We start from the raw sequence: 14,535 nt of genomic DNA on the forward strand, positions 1-14,535 counted from the left end.
TCGACATTGTCGGGCCATTGGATCCACCAACATCGGCCGGTCACAGGTTTATCCTGGTTCTGGTGGATCATGCCACACGGTACCCAGAGGCTATCCCTCTGAGGACCATTACTGCACCTGCGGTGGCACGGGCCCTTATGGGAATTTTTACCCGGATGGGATTCCCCAAGGAAGTGGTGTCGGACAGAGGTACCAACTTCATGTCGGCATACATGCGGGCTATGTGGAAAGAGTGTGGAGTTACCTACCGGTTCTCCACTCCTTATCACCCCCAGACTAATGGTCTGGTGGAAAGGTTTAACAAAACCTTAAAGGGCATGATCCGGAGTCTGCCCGAGAGCCTGCGGAGGAAATGGGACGTCCTCCTACCTTGTTTGCTGTTTTCGTACTGGGAGGTACCACAGAAGGGAGTGGGCTTCAGCCCCTTCGAGTTGTTGTACGGGCACCCTGTGCGTGGACCCCTCAGCCTGGTGAAGGAAGGATGGGAAAAGACTCCCAGAAAACTTCCCCCGGATGTGGTGAGCTACATGCTGGCCTTTCGTAGCCAAATGGCTAGGTTGTGGAAGCAAGCTTCTGAAAACCTAGAAGCCAGCCAAACGGTCATGAAGGAATGGTATGACCGAAACGCTCACCCGGTGGAGCTGGAGCCTGGCCAGAAGGTGTGGGTGATGGAACCTGGAGAGCTTAGCGCCCTCCAGGATCGCTGGTCAGGTCCCTTTGAGGTGGTTGAGAAAAAGGGCAAGGTTACCTACGTGGTAGATCTTAAGACCCCCAGGCAGCCCCATCGGGTGCTCCATGTCAACCGCCTCAAGCCTCACCAAGAGAGACCCGAGGTCACGTTAATGATGGTGACTGATGGGTCAGAGGAAGAGGACAGTGAACCTCTTCCCGATCTGTTTGCGTCCCGAGAGAAGGATGGATCGGTGGAGGGAGTGATCCTTTCACCGTCACTAACTCCTGAACAACGGAAGGACTGTCGCCAGGTACTGGAGCAGTTTGCTTCCTTGTTCTCCCTTATTCCGGGAAGGACTCATCTGTGTACCCATGATGTGGACACAGGGGACAGCCCACCTGTGAAGTCCAAGTCCTACCGACTGTCGGATAAGGTGAAGGCTAGCATCCATGAGGAAGTTACCAAGATGCTAGAGCTAGGAGTAATTGAGCCTTCAGGAAGTCCCTGGTCCAGTCCGGTGGTACTGGTACCCAAAGCTGCCCCACCAGGCACTACCCCAGAACTCCGGTTCTGTGTGGATTACAGGGGACTGAATTCAGTGACGAAGACAGATGCTCATCCTATCCCGAGAGCAGATGAGCTCATTGACCGGTTGGGAGCTGCCCAATATCTCAGTACCTTTGACCTCACATCTGGGTACTGGCAGATTTCCCTGACGGATGGAGCCAAGGAAAGGTCAGCCTTCTCCACACCCGAGGGTCACTACCAGTTCTGTGTGATGCCCTTCGGGCTCAAGAACGCCCCTGCTACGTTCCAGCGATTGGTGAACCAGGTCCTCTCTGGAATGGAAGCCTTTTCAGTTGCGTACCTGGATGACATCGCTGTCTTCAGCCGCAGCTGGGAGGACCATCTGAGTCACCTTCAGGCCGTTCTTCACGCTTTGCAGCAGGCAGGTCTGACGATCAAGGCCAGTAAGTGCCAGATCGGGCAGGGGTCGGTAGTGTACCTCGGTCACTTGGTAGGTCGGGGCAAGGTGCAACCCCTCCAGGCCAAGATCGAAACCATCATGGCCTGGGAACCCCCCAAGACACAGACAGAGGTTCGGGCCTTCTTGGGCCTCACTGGTTACTACCGACGCTTTGTCAAGGGATACGGAACCATCGTGGCCCCCTTGACTGAGCTCACTTCCAAAAAGCACCCTCGACGGGTGATCTGGACCGAGGGATGTCAACGAGCTTTTGACACCTTGAAAAAGGCCATGTGTGCGGCACCTGTTCTCAGGGCCCCTGACTTCGCTAAGGAGTTCATCGTCCAGACAGATGCGTCGGAGCACGGTATTGGGGCAGTGCTGTCGCAACTCAATGACGAGGGTCTAGACCAACCGGTGGTTTTCCTATCTAGGAGACTACTCCCCCGGGAACAGAGGTGGAGTGCAATTGAGAGGGAAGCTTTTGCGGTGGTGTGGGCTCTGAAGAAGCTGCGGCCATACTTGTTTGGCTCGCACTTCCTGGTTCAGACCAACCACCGGCCCCTCAGGTGGCTGATGCAAATGAGGGGCGAAAATCCCAAGCTGTTGAGGTGGTCCATTTCCCTACAGGGGATGGACTTTAGGGTGGAACATCGCCCAGGAGTGGACCACGCCAATGCTGACGGTCTCTCCAGGTATTTCCGCCTTAGTGAAGAGGACTCCCAAGGGGTTGGGTAGCTCTCCCCACTTTCAGCTGGGGGGGACGCGTGTTAGACCTGTCAGCCCTTTGGCGGTTCCCTCCTCATTTTATTATTTTTGTCCCTTTCCCCCTTCTCATATTTTCTGTCTACCTAACTTTTTAGGTGCTAATGTAGAGGTTCTGGGCGCTTTTCTCTCACTACCTGAGGGAAAGGCGCAAGGTGCTCCTCTGAGGAAAACTAGGGAAGGGAGGTGAGATTCTAAAATGGTGGCACCAACTGTCACCTCAGCACCTGGACCATGACTGCCATGGGGGTTTCCGGAACTTTCTGGGCCCTTCTGGCAGGTCAGGCCCAAGGTGATAAATAGAGGTGGCAGGTGGGCGGCCATTTTAGAAGAGAGCTGAGTGGCCGGTTAGTCAGGAGTAAGGCACCTGAGTGGGGAGGTGGCTGCACTGGGTAGGGATTGACAGGTCTCAGGGTCTGCACAGTTCTCCCCGCCAGTGACATCACCCCCAACCTCTTGACCAGTCCCTGTGGCCGCCAGTGACTTTGGGGCACGCGTTCCAGGGAGGCCCTGGGGAGAGTGAACCCCTGACCTCTTGGTTCACAGAGAGGACCATTGCTGTAGGCTTACAGCCCTGCTATTGTCCGGAATTCCTGGGTTGGCCTGGAGGTAGCCACTCACTTCGACAAGCGAGAAGAGGTGGATGGGCTTGAGTCCCGAGAACTTAGCTGTCCTCCGCCCCCGTTCCTGTGAGGGGACTGGCATCCGTCAAATCACCACCTTCTTTCTTTCCCCCCCCCCTTTTTCCACGAGACCTGTCCTGAAATACGGACCGCCCCCTTGCCCCCCCAGTTTGAGAGAGTACCTGGGGTCTTTCAGTAAGAGTCGCTGCCGCCGTAAGGCCAGGAGTGAGGAATTGGCCCGGGTGCGGAGCGGGTGAGCAGCGCGTCTGGTGGACTGAGGAGATCCATCTCCAGGAAGTGCGAGAGGGGAAGGCGGTGAGGCCGAGGTCCTCATCACGTGTGAGGGGCCTAGCGCCGCCCCGTAGCTGCCGGACGGAAGCTGAGGCCGCGCCCCCGTTAGACGCACTGATCTTGGCGTCGTGGGAGCGCCTCCTGGCAGTAGCTAAGAAGAGAGGCTGTCGCTTGTAAGGGGTGAGAGCTACGTCGTGTTCTCTTGTGGGAGGAGGCTGGAGGGTGTGCACAGGCCCCCAGCCCCCCTCCTTGTTGAGTAGGGATTCCTTCTGCGAAATCCGCCTGCAAGCTTCGTTCCACAGAGTGAGGGGACCGCGCCTCCCAACAGCGGTGGAGCATCCACGAGGAGGACCTCAAGAGTGACAGTAAGCGGGGCCCTTGCCAAGGGGAAGCCAGGGGCCCATAGTAAATATAAGCATCTCGTCCCAGTCAAGTTGAGGAGAGGGGATAACGGGGCGAGCCTTGCCAGCGAGGAAGCCAAGGGAGACTGCCATTTGGGGATAGTTTAGCTTATTACTGGGGGATCCTAGAACCTGCCTGTCTGGAACAAAGTGGGCTGCTAGCAGTTTAGTGAGCCCAGCTGACAGGGGAGCCTCATTTGGACCGGCTGGGACTATATGAATTGCCAGTGTCCTTCAGGGCGCAAATCCTGAGGAGGTTGACAATCCCTCCAGAGCCCAAGCGCCGGGGTGGGGTTACCTAGAGGGTCTATAGATCTGCTGAGCTAAAAAAAAACCCCAAGGGACAGTTATCCTGAAATGTAATGATATGGTTTATCGTGAGACATGATGAAATATGTTATCCTGAAATGTAATGATATGGTTTATCGTGAGACATGATGAAATATGTTATCCTGAAATGTAATGATATGGTTTATCGTGAGACATGATGAAATATGTTATCCTGAAATGTAATGACATGGTCTTTCTTGAAATGTGAGGAAATGTTTCATTCTAAAAGTTTAAATTAAGAGTCCAAGTTCGCAAAGGAAAGATAAAGACCTGGTAAAACTTAAACTTGTCTGGTGTAGTATTCTTTTTGAGTGGTGCTGCGCTGGATTGAAGCTAGGTAGGATGCAAGTATGAGAGGCCAAGTAGAGATGTGAGCCTGTTGACCGTGAGCCAAGCTACCCCAAGGACTTAGGTCCAACAAATTGGTGCTCAGCGGTGGGATTACTTATTCAGTGCTTGCATCCGCTTAGTGGCAGTTTAGCGTGCATCACCACCTACACTGGATTGTTTTGACTGGAGTTTTCTCCAGATTGTTTTCTAATTGGAGGATTTTTTGAAATTGTCCTGTGTATATTCCCTTTCTTGAGAAAAAGTTCTTGTTAACTGTGTTGGGGTCCCATCTGGCAGGATGGAATTCGAATTGGGTAGGCTGGAGGAGTATACAGTGGCCCAATTGAAGGAGTTCTGCCAGGAACGGGGGGTATTCTTTAAGCAATGGGCAAAGAAGACAGAGCTCCAGGCAAGCTTAAGAGCCTGGGTTATGGCCCACCCTAGCGGGAAACGGGAGGAAGAACCAGGACTAGATCTCCTAGAAGAACCGGAAGTCCTTCTTCCCCCTGGGAGCGGTAATATGGACGTTGGGTCCAGGGCCCCATCAAGAGTGGGAAGTAGCGCCTCAGGGGGGAGCCTGTCCTCTGCTGACCTAGTTGATCGAAGGGAAGAGAGACAGCTGAGAATGGATCTGGCCCGGTTAGAAAAGGAGAGGGAGGAGAGGAGGTTCCTCCATGAGCTTCACTTAAAAGAGTTAGAGCTCAAAGCCCTCCAACTTGGAACCCCCAGCAGTCCCAATGGTGGCAGCATACCGAGAGAAGTCCCGAGAGAGTCCAGGCCCTACCTGCCCAAAGATGTGGTTGCTAGCTATGGTATAGGGGATGACATTGTAAAATGGCTGGCTGCCTATGAGGTTTCTCTAAGAGCCCATGGGGTCCCCGAAGCCCAGTGGGGGGGTGGCCTGTATAGGTATATGCCTCCGGTGGGGAGGGATGCCTTGTTGGCGCTAGAACAGCGAGATCAGACCAGGTACCCCGTCATGAAGGTAGCCCTAGTAAGGAAATTTGGACTGACCCCTGAAAAATTCAGGCAGAGGTTTCGGGGCAGTCAGAAGTTGTCCACTCAGAATTGGGTGGACTTCTTGGACTATGCCAGGAAGGCCTTAGAGGGCTGGGTGCAGGGTAGTGATGTCAAGGACTATGAGGGACTGTACAATTTAATTTTAAAGGAGCACCTCCTAGAGAAAAGTTTTCCAGAGCTGCGTCAGCACCTAGTAGACAGCAAGCTCACTAATCCCAGGAAGCTTGCAGAGGAGGCGGATATCTGGGCGAGTACCCGGGTATCCTCAAAAGGGACTGGAGGGAATTTCCAAGGGGCTGGACAGGGCGCCCCCCAGAAGAAAGAGGGGGGAGACAAAAAGAGGGAGTTCTCTAAAGGCCCCCAAAAGAGTTCACCAGGGAAGGGAGTAGGATTCCCTCCTAAAGTTGTTCCCCACAAACCCCCTTATCCTGACCGTGGTCAGCAGCCTAGGGTTGTCCGATGTTACGAGTGTGGTGAGGTTGGGCACTATAAGGGGGATGCCAAGTGTCCCAAGAGACCACACCCTCCCATTGGAGGAAAGACCCCTGGGGTGGCGAGTGTAGTGCTCGGGGAGGAGTTGCCCCTAGATAAGGGAGGTGAGTGGGCAGGGCTAACCTTAGTGTCCTTAGGGGATTGTGAGATGGTTCCTAAGACCCAGATGCCTTCGAATACTACTAGGTACAGGCAATGGGTCACCATCAATGCCCAGAGGGTGGAGGCTCTGAGGGACACAGGAGCCAGCATGACTATGGTAAGGAGTCAGCTGGTGTCCCCAGAGCAGGTGGTCCCCAATGTAGTCCACCCGGTTGTGATGGCTGACAACCGAGAGGGTCACTATCCGGTGGCCCAGGTTCCCTTTGACAGGGGAGCCTCATTTGGACCGGCTGGGACTATATGAATTGCCAGTGTCCTTCAGGGCGCAAATCGTGAGGAGGTTGACAATCCCTCCAGAGCCCAAGCGCCGGGGTGGGGTTACCTAGAGGGTCTATAGATCTGCTGAGCTAAAAAAAAAACCCCAAGGGACAGTTATCCTGAAATGTAATGATATGGTTTATCGCGAGACATGATGAAATATGTTATCCTGAAATGTAATGATATGGTTTATCGTGAGACATGATGAAATATGTTATCCTGAAATGTAATGATATGGTTTATCGTGAGACATGGTGAAATATGTTATCCTGAAATGTAATGACATGGTCTTTCTTGAAATGTGAGGAAATGTTTCATTCTAAAAGTTTAAATTAAGAGTCCAAGTTCGCAAAGGAAAGATAAAGACCTGGTAAAACTTAAACTTGTCTGGTGTAGTATTCTTTTTGAGTGGTGCTGCGCTGGATTGAAGCTAGGTAGGATGCAAGTATGAGAGGCCAAGTAGAGATGTGAGCCTGTTGACCGTGAGCCAAGCTACCCCAAGGACTTAGGTCCAACAATGTGCTTAGCCTATAGGGTGTACTTGAACCAAACAGAAACAGTAGATTTGTTTCCAGTTCAATATAACTCAATAAATGGCACAGGCCAGATCAGACGAATAATAACACTGGAAAGAAAAATATATATGATACGTAGCAATGTTGTGAGTGAGAACTGTTATCCTTAATGCATCTTTGCGCAATTTTGCCTCCAACTTTTAAAAGGAGTACAATCTTGCACAAGGGATATACAACATGTCATTGTCAGGGAGACAAAAGCACACTATCAGTTCCTCTTCCTAAAAAATCTGAATGGCTCAACATTCATTATGTGTTAGTGCCCCTGAATCTAGTAGCAGCTGCTAAAGTGAAATATAAACAGATGAAAGACACTTAAGTATGTCAAAGTATGCAAGCAAGCAATTTTATGCATGTTTAAGCGATAACAATATAGTTTGTCCATCTTGATTCAACAAACAGAAAAATAATAAAGGTAATTCCATTCAATTATTTTGGACCTCAGAAAAACATATTCCTAAAACTCACTTCTTGGAAGTGGCGGCTGAACATGTTCCATCCATGCAGTGTGATACCCCACTATATTAGCGTGCTGCAGGCCAGCCAGAACTTTAACTTCCCTGAGTACCTGAAACAAAAACAAATGAAAGGGGGGCTATTATTTTTCACAAGGAAAGTACATATTGTAGAATTATTTAAAAAGCATACAAGGTACAGTTTAAGGCACCATCTGAAATTAAGAAAAGCCTTCTGTATTAGCATTAGCCTTTGGAATACACAAATGCCACATAAATTGATGACAGGTAGACGTGTGACGAATTCATTTTTGGATTTCATATTGGATTGTGTATATGAGGACTATCTTGATACCATTCCGGTCCCAAAAGAAAGGAAATTGTATATACAGTTCAGGTTGGGCACTCTTCCGCTCAAAGCGTTTGTAAGCAGGTGGTCTAATTTTATCCCTTTATCTAATTGTTGCCCTTGTTGTGTGGATATGAAAGAGACTGTCGCCCATGTAATGTTTGCATGCTCAGTCTACAGGATTCCTCAGGAAAAATGGCTGAAACCTCTCTGCGGAACCATCTAGTTGCCCTAAGGCTTTTGAGATCTGATCCGTCCACCTTCCATGCATAAGCTGTGGCTAAATATCTGGGACACATGTGGAGCATTAGGAGAGAATTTCCTTTCAACTTAATGATTTTAACCTTGTGAAGATAATTCGATTTTTACTCAATAATTGTCCTTGTTCTAGGTGACTTAATAGGTTGTCAGGAATGATTTTTATGTACTCTACATTTTTTATCTGTATTTATTTGTTCGATGCAACTTTGGATAGGATTTGGTTGCCAAAATAAAATGTAGCACTACTACTAAAAAGATAATGACTGTAGTGTTAAAAGTTGTCAGAAATACCAGGAGGAAAACAAATGCATGAGACTGAAATTGTTTCTTTGAATTCCTGCTTTTACACATTGGTGCAAGTATTTTCCCGGAAAACTGGATGGTGGTCGTTAGTTTTTAATTTTAGACCATTGTTTTATCTTGAGATTTCATGATGTTGCTTTATTAATCTACATAGTTTAATGTATGAATTTCACTCATGTTTTTGTTAATACATTGTGTTCTAAATTATGTTACTATTGGTGTATGGAACGTCTAATTTGAAGTAAGTAATTGTAGACTGATTGATTCTGCATTAGTGAACATGCTCACACAGCAAACAATTGCATGGTGAAAAAAACACTGAATAGCTATATAAAACCTGTTCCCTTAAATTGATGGAAGATGAAGTGTGTCCTTGAAAATACTGAAAGCAACAGAGGAACACCAATTTCAAATAGTGACCAGATAGTTTGTCATGACCCATAGTCTACAATAATAGAAAGAACAGTTCATTGGTTATTTCTCAGAAAATATTTAGTACAACTATTGTCACAGAGAATTATTGTGTCCTAAATATCATTTACAAAAATATTGTATTATCGGTGGTAGATTTTCTGTTAACTCCAATGGGGCAATATTTATGCTACAATATTTCTGTCAGACCGTATTTGTTATCTGGTATCCTACCCAGTCAATTTCCGCATGCTTTGACCAACGTATTCCTTGGTTTTTCAAGTACACCATCAATTTGAACCTCACATTAAACAATACACATTCAAGTAGCTGAAGAGAGAGCAATTGTTTTAAAACTGGCACCAAAGAAAAAAACGAGAAAGCAATAAACATTGGGACTTTCATTCAAGGTGTCTTACTGTGTGTGTCAGATTGTCTCTATAGAGAAGAGATTTTAGGACTCAAAAGGTTGCATTATTAACAGTGATTCTGTCAGAACACAGATGGACCATTGGGCTGAGTTTCAGCTATAACTAAAACCCCAGTGCTGAGCTCACATGCCTAGAGCATTACTGGTATCAGAATGGTTCACAGTCATCTGGAAGTTTTAAAGAAAATACCTTCATGCAATCTTTTCTAGTCGCCTTCTTTATCAGAATTTTCTTAATAGCATAAAACTGGCCATCCAATTTGTTTCGTACCTGAAAAGGAAACGTAAACCTACAATAAGCATAAGCCGCTTACTACACATGACCAATTTAAAGAACAGATATAGAACTGGTGAAGGGATAAATAAAAAGGAAAATTATTTAGTATCAGAGTGCTGTTTCTACAAACACACACTGTTAGCATTCTTCCAAGTAAGGCTGTGCCTGAGCATATAAAACACAGTCACCACTGCAGGATAGATATATATATATATATATATATATATTCACTGAAAAAACCATAGGTTTCACACACGTTATAGTTAGCAATTAGCATTTAAAAAACCTTGCAAATTCACTTAAAAAACCATAGGTTTCACACATGTTATAGTTAGCTGTACATTTCACTCGTAAAAAACCAATGAAATTCCACGTTATAGTTAGATCAGGTAACTATAACTTGCGCGCCCACAATAAGCTGCTGATGACGTCACATATTACATCACTCATGACTTGGTCAGTGACATCACTCTTCACATCAATGATGACATCTGAAATGACACATTGTGGATTGCGGTCGCGCAAGTTATAGTTACCTGATCTAACTATAACGTGGAATTTCATTGGTTTTTTACGAGTGAAATGTACAGCTAACTATAACATGTGTGAAACCTATGGTTTTTTAAGTGATTTTGCAAGGTTTTTTAAATGCTAATTCCTAACTATAACGTGTGTGAAACCTATGGTTTTTTCAGTGAATTTGTACGGTTTTTTAAATGCTAAGTTATGTATTTATTTTTTATTTTTTTTTCTGGTTTTTCACCGTGCGCACACCCTGCGCACCCTGCGCACCGTGCGCGCGCTGTGGGCACTCGGTGCGCTTTGCGCACCGAGCGCCTACGTTGCGCAGTTCATACCGTGCGCGCCTCGCCTTTTTTTACACAGTAACAATTTTTTTTTCTCCCTTGCGGGTCCTTCAATTTATTTAATAAATGTGATTGTTATTTCGTTTTTTTTTTATTATTTTTTTTTGCCGTGCGCGTACGGTAAGCTTACCGTACGCGCACTCCGCGATTTTTTTTAAAAATTATTAAATGTATTTTTGGTACTTTTTGGTCCTTCGTGGACCCCCTGACAAACGCTAGGGGGTCTGCAACTCTCTTCGTTGCCCCCTTTTCACGTTATCCACCTTTGTTTTTCAGTGCGAGAGACAGAAAATGGCGGCCGACACTTTCTGATTTCGACCGATTCGAATGTTTACAGTCATGTAACCACCAATCAGAATTGAGCTCGCGCACGGCACCGTACGCGTACGGTAAGCTTACCGTAAGCGCACGGAGCGCGCTTACAGATATATATATTGATTTAAATGCTATTTTCTCAGGACCTACTGAACAGATTTACATCAGACCTGCAAAAGGCACATCTCTGACCGGAGGACTACCTCTCTGCCAAATTTCAAGTAATTCTGTTCAGCCGTTCGGGCTGTAGCTCGGACTAAAGGTCCTATGGGAAAATGGATGGGGAAAACGTGTTTTGGGACCCCCCTTTTTTCTCAGCCCCCGCTTGACGAATCCCCCAGAGACTTTCAGGGTAGGAGCGGAGCGCCCCACCTATTTTCAAAATTTCGCGAGGATTCGTCAACCGGCGCCAAAGTTATTCCAAATAGAATGTTGCGGATTTCCTATGGAAACACGGTCCTAACTATAACTATCTACTGGCGACCGCCAGTAGATAATATATATATATATATATCTCAATAATCACGATCATAATACTTTTTGAGGGGGGTTTGAGAACCATAAAAGTACATTAAAGAATACCACACAGACAAGACACAAATACATTAAGATATCCAGTCACAGTGTAAAAAAGGACAATCTAGGAATAGTAGTTGCCCATGCCATAAGATAAAAGCAGTTATAAAAACCCATAAAAACATCTAGTACAGTAACAATGATGTATAAGAGTCACAACAGTATAAAAGATGGTAGTCACAGCTCTTATATTGGTTACCAAGGCAGTGTGCCAGGATCTGTGTGGTACACCTAATCTCAAAAGGCCTATTGCCCAACAGCAAGCAAATATTGATGTTAAAGGTACACGCCAAAATATGGACAGCACATAACCTAAATAAAGAAATTGACTTGAAGTTGCTTGGGTGAACAATGTGGAAGAATAAGCAATCAGTACAAGTCTAAATAATGTGGTGTGGTGAACTATGAATGGCATATGTACCTCTTTAAAAGGGAATATCTCAAAAAGCAGCCCTGCAGTGGCCAGACAAGTTAATCCAACACTTTGGCTCTAATATACCAGCTCCAATGGAGGTACTTAGCAAATGCACACACAACTGTCTCTAAAGTCTCCGTGCGTAAGAACCTAAGTGCTACAGAGTACTGCCTGCACCCAAGCCGTCTACAGATCAGGATAATCTAGCTTTTTCTCGGCCGGACGTACTTGGAGCAGAAGAAGATAATCTACATCCACTCTCAAGGAAGATGTTAAGTTACCTCCAAGTCATGGGGACACAGGGTGTCTAACCTATCCTACTAAGAAAGCAAACTATAAGCTCCCTGAAAATAATAATGTTAAGTGATTTCATTTTATTCCAACGTTCAGCTTTGCGGTATACTACTGTTTTTCCTTTTGACCCATACTTTGGTATATTTAGCCTAATATTATTATGAGGCTTTAATCCTATCCTGAGTGGATACATCAAGGAAGCCTTCTTCAATCATTGAGATATTTTATCCCAGACTACTTTTTGTCCTAAACATAACAATTTAAACACAATATAATAGCAGAGCAGAGGTCAATACAGTCTCACCAGGGCTCCTATATTATCATTCAATGCAAGGGCATTGTAGAGGGAACTGCTATGCCGAGATGGAGCAGTTCGGTAATCCAAACATTTTGGGATAGTTGCTCCTGCATCAACCGGATTATATCAGGCATACGTTGGAAGACCAATCTGTATGCCTTGAACAGCCTGATCAGTGGCAGCATATAGACTTGAAGAAGAACGAGAAGAATACTGAACCTTGGAGGAGACCATTGTTCAAAAGTCTAGGGCTGGGACAAAAATGCTCCTAATTTGATTTGTTGGGAGCTGCCTGACAAACGAGGTGTCAGAACAGCATTTATTGCTCCCCAAACCCCTAGTTGATTGTTTCTAAAAGTACTAAACAGTCAACAGGATCAAAGACAGCTGACGATTCGAGGGAATTAGTACTGTTGGCTGTACTCAATTTTTTTACACATAACTGATTCCCCATAATATCTACCAGGGCAGACTCAGTATTGTGCTCTGGGTGTAAACCAGATTGAATGTCATAACAAAGGCTGAGGGGGGAGAGGGTGGGGGAGGATTGAGGGAAAAGGGAGGAAATTAAGAGGCTAAAGCGGGCTGGAAGAATGTGGAGGACTGGAGAGAAGAGGGTGGAGGACTGGAGAAAAGAGGGTGGAGGACTGGAGAAAAGAAGGTGGAGGACTGGAGAAAGAGGGCAGGAGCAAGCAAGGGACATAAGTGAGAGGGAGAAAAGGGTGAAATGCAAAGAGGGAGAGAGGGATGATACAAGAGCGAGGGGGAAGATGGGAGGTAGGGGGAGGGACAGACAGACAAAGACAAGGGGGAGGGGGAGAGGGAGAAAAGGGAAAGATGGAAAAAAGAAATACAAAAACAATAAATTAGTTAGAAAAAGTCAAATTAAACGTGATGACCGAGGAAGAAAAGGTTGCTGTGTCAGGATCACTATGCGAGTAATGCTAGTACCCACTGTACATAATGGACATCGCAAAAAAGTAAATGTTATGCAGATTTGTAGAGCACACCATAACCCTGGAGGGTATCTTGGTGCTGAGCTGGTGTGAGTCTAGCCAAAACTAGGGCCTTATGGGCCCTTTTAAAAAGACAGGTCTCCAGCTTCTTTAGGATTTCAAGGAGTGAGGAGGCTCTTCTGTATAGTGGCTTGGCTACCAAGGATCAAAACTAAGAAATGGCATGTAGTGCAACATGATCCATATTTTTGAAGTGCTGGCATTCATGCAATTGTACTCCAGGGATGGGACATCTTAAAAACATTGCTTATTTTGCTGAATTTACAGCAAAATACTTTTCTCTTCTTTATTATATGAGCAAGTTACACAAATTAGGTTAACAGATTCTAACACATTTAGTAGGACAAGGTCAAATATTTGAACCACGAAAAAACACAGATGTCCAAGGTGATGCACACAAAGTCTTTTTTTTAATACAAAATAGTCCGGAATTTAGGGAGAACACTCAGTAAAATGTGTGCATTCTAGTACAGGAATAAAGAGGACTTGACAATCATACATAAGTACATTTTTAAACAATATGTTAGAAAGTCCCTGTGAATTGGGTACACCCACTGAAAGGTTATACATTGTCAACGAGTTAAACAAAGAACTGATTTAGGAAGTTATCTAGGTATGTGTACCTAAGACCTTGTTGAAAATGCACAAATTGGGAATCACCATTTGAGCAACCAGTATGACCCATGTATAGCAATAGATCTTTACATTGGAAAGGAAACCACTTGAATGAAAGAACAGGTATTTGAGGAATTATTCAAATCTTATCAGGCAAAAGCGATCAATCGTGGCATGCATGATGTGACGGAAAACTATTAAAAAGATTTATTTAGGGGCGTGGCTTAGCAAGCCAGCACGGCGGACGGCTTCTAAGTGAGCTCCGTCCAGCCCTTTATATATCCTACCATTATCCTGCTCCCCTGGCCGAGTTTCCCCTTTGCCTGACGCAGCGGAGGCTTGGGAGTCGCAGTTCTGCTGTTTCCCGTGATCTGGGGTCAGGAGCGGCGCCCGGTGGCTGAGATGGGTCCGGATCGGGGCTGAGGCCTAAAGGCGACGTGGGAGCCGCGGCCTCGAGTGCGGACCGGTGGGCGAGTCCCGCGATTGGCGGCAGCTGCAGAGAGGCTGTGAGCGCCACTGCCTGGGGCGTTGCGGGTGATTTCCGGCGAACGGAGGCAATTTGTTTTCCCGCTTGGCAGGCTTCCCCCCCCACTGGCGATAGACGGACAGCCGGTCCGAGGAGCGAGGAGAGCAGCGGAGCACAGCGGCGCTCGCGGGGGAAGCCGCCATCTTGGACTTGCGTCTGGGGAGCTCCTGGGTCCGCGTGGAGTCCGATACATGCGGGCTGAGGGTCGCATGCTCCTGTATGCTGCAGAATTTGCCCGGGT

The 14,535-nt window shown here is 46.6% G+C and overlaps 1 protein-coding gene across 1 annotated transcript in view; it reads right to left on the reverse strand.

Moving 5' to 3' along the window:
- Positions 1–14,535, reverse strand: part of EIF2AK1 (eukaryotic translation initiation factor 2 alpha kinase 1) — a 326,533-nt gene that overhangs the window by 191,332 nt on the left and 120,666 nt on the right. Inside the window, exons 6-7 of the mRNA XM_085629019.1 lie at positions 9,287–9,367; positions 7,356–7,455 (exon numbers count right to left, since the gene is read on the reverse strand). Coding sequence (XP_085485145.1) covers positions 7,356–7,455; positions 9,287–9,367 — 181 coding nt within the window. The remainder of the gene's footprint in view (positions 1–7,355; positions 7,456–9,286; positions 9,368–14,535) is intronic.

This window comes from Triturus cristatus, chromosome 10 (assembly GCF_964204655.1).
Source record: "Triturus cristatus chromosome 10, aTriCri1.1, whole genome shotgun sequence".
Classification (NCBI taxonomy): Eukaryota; Metazoa; Chordata; class Amphibia; order Caudata; family Salamandridae; genus Triturus; species Triturus cristatus.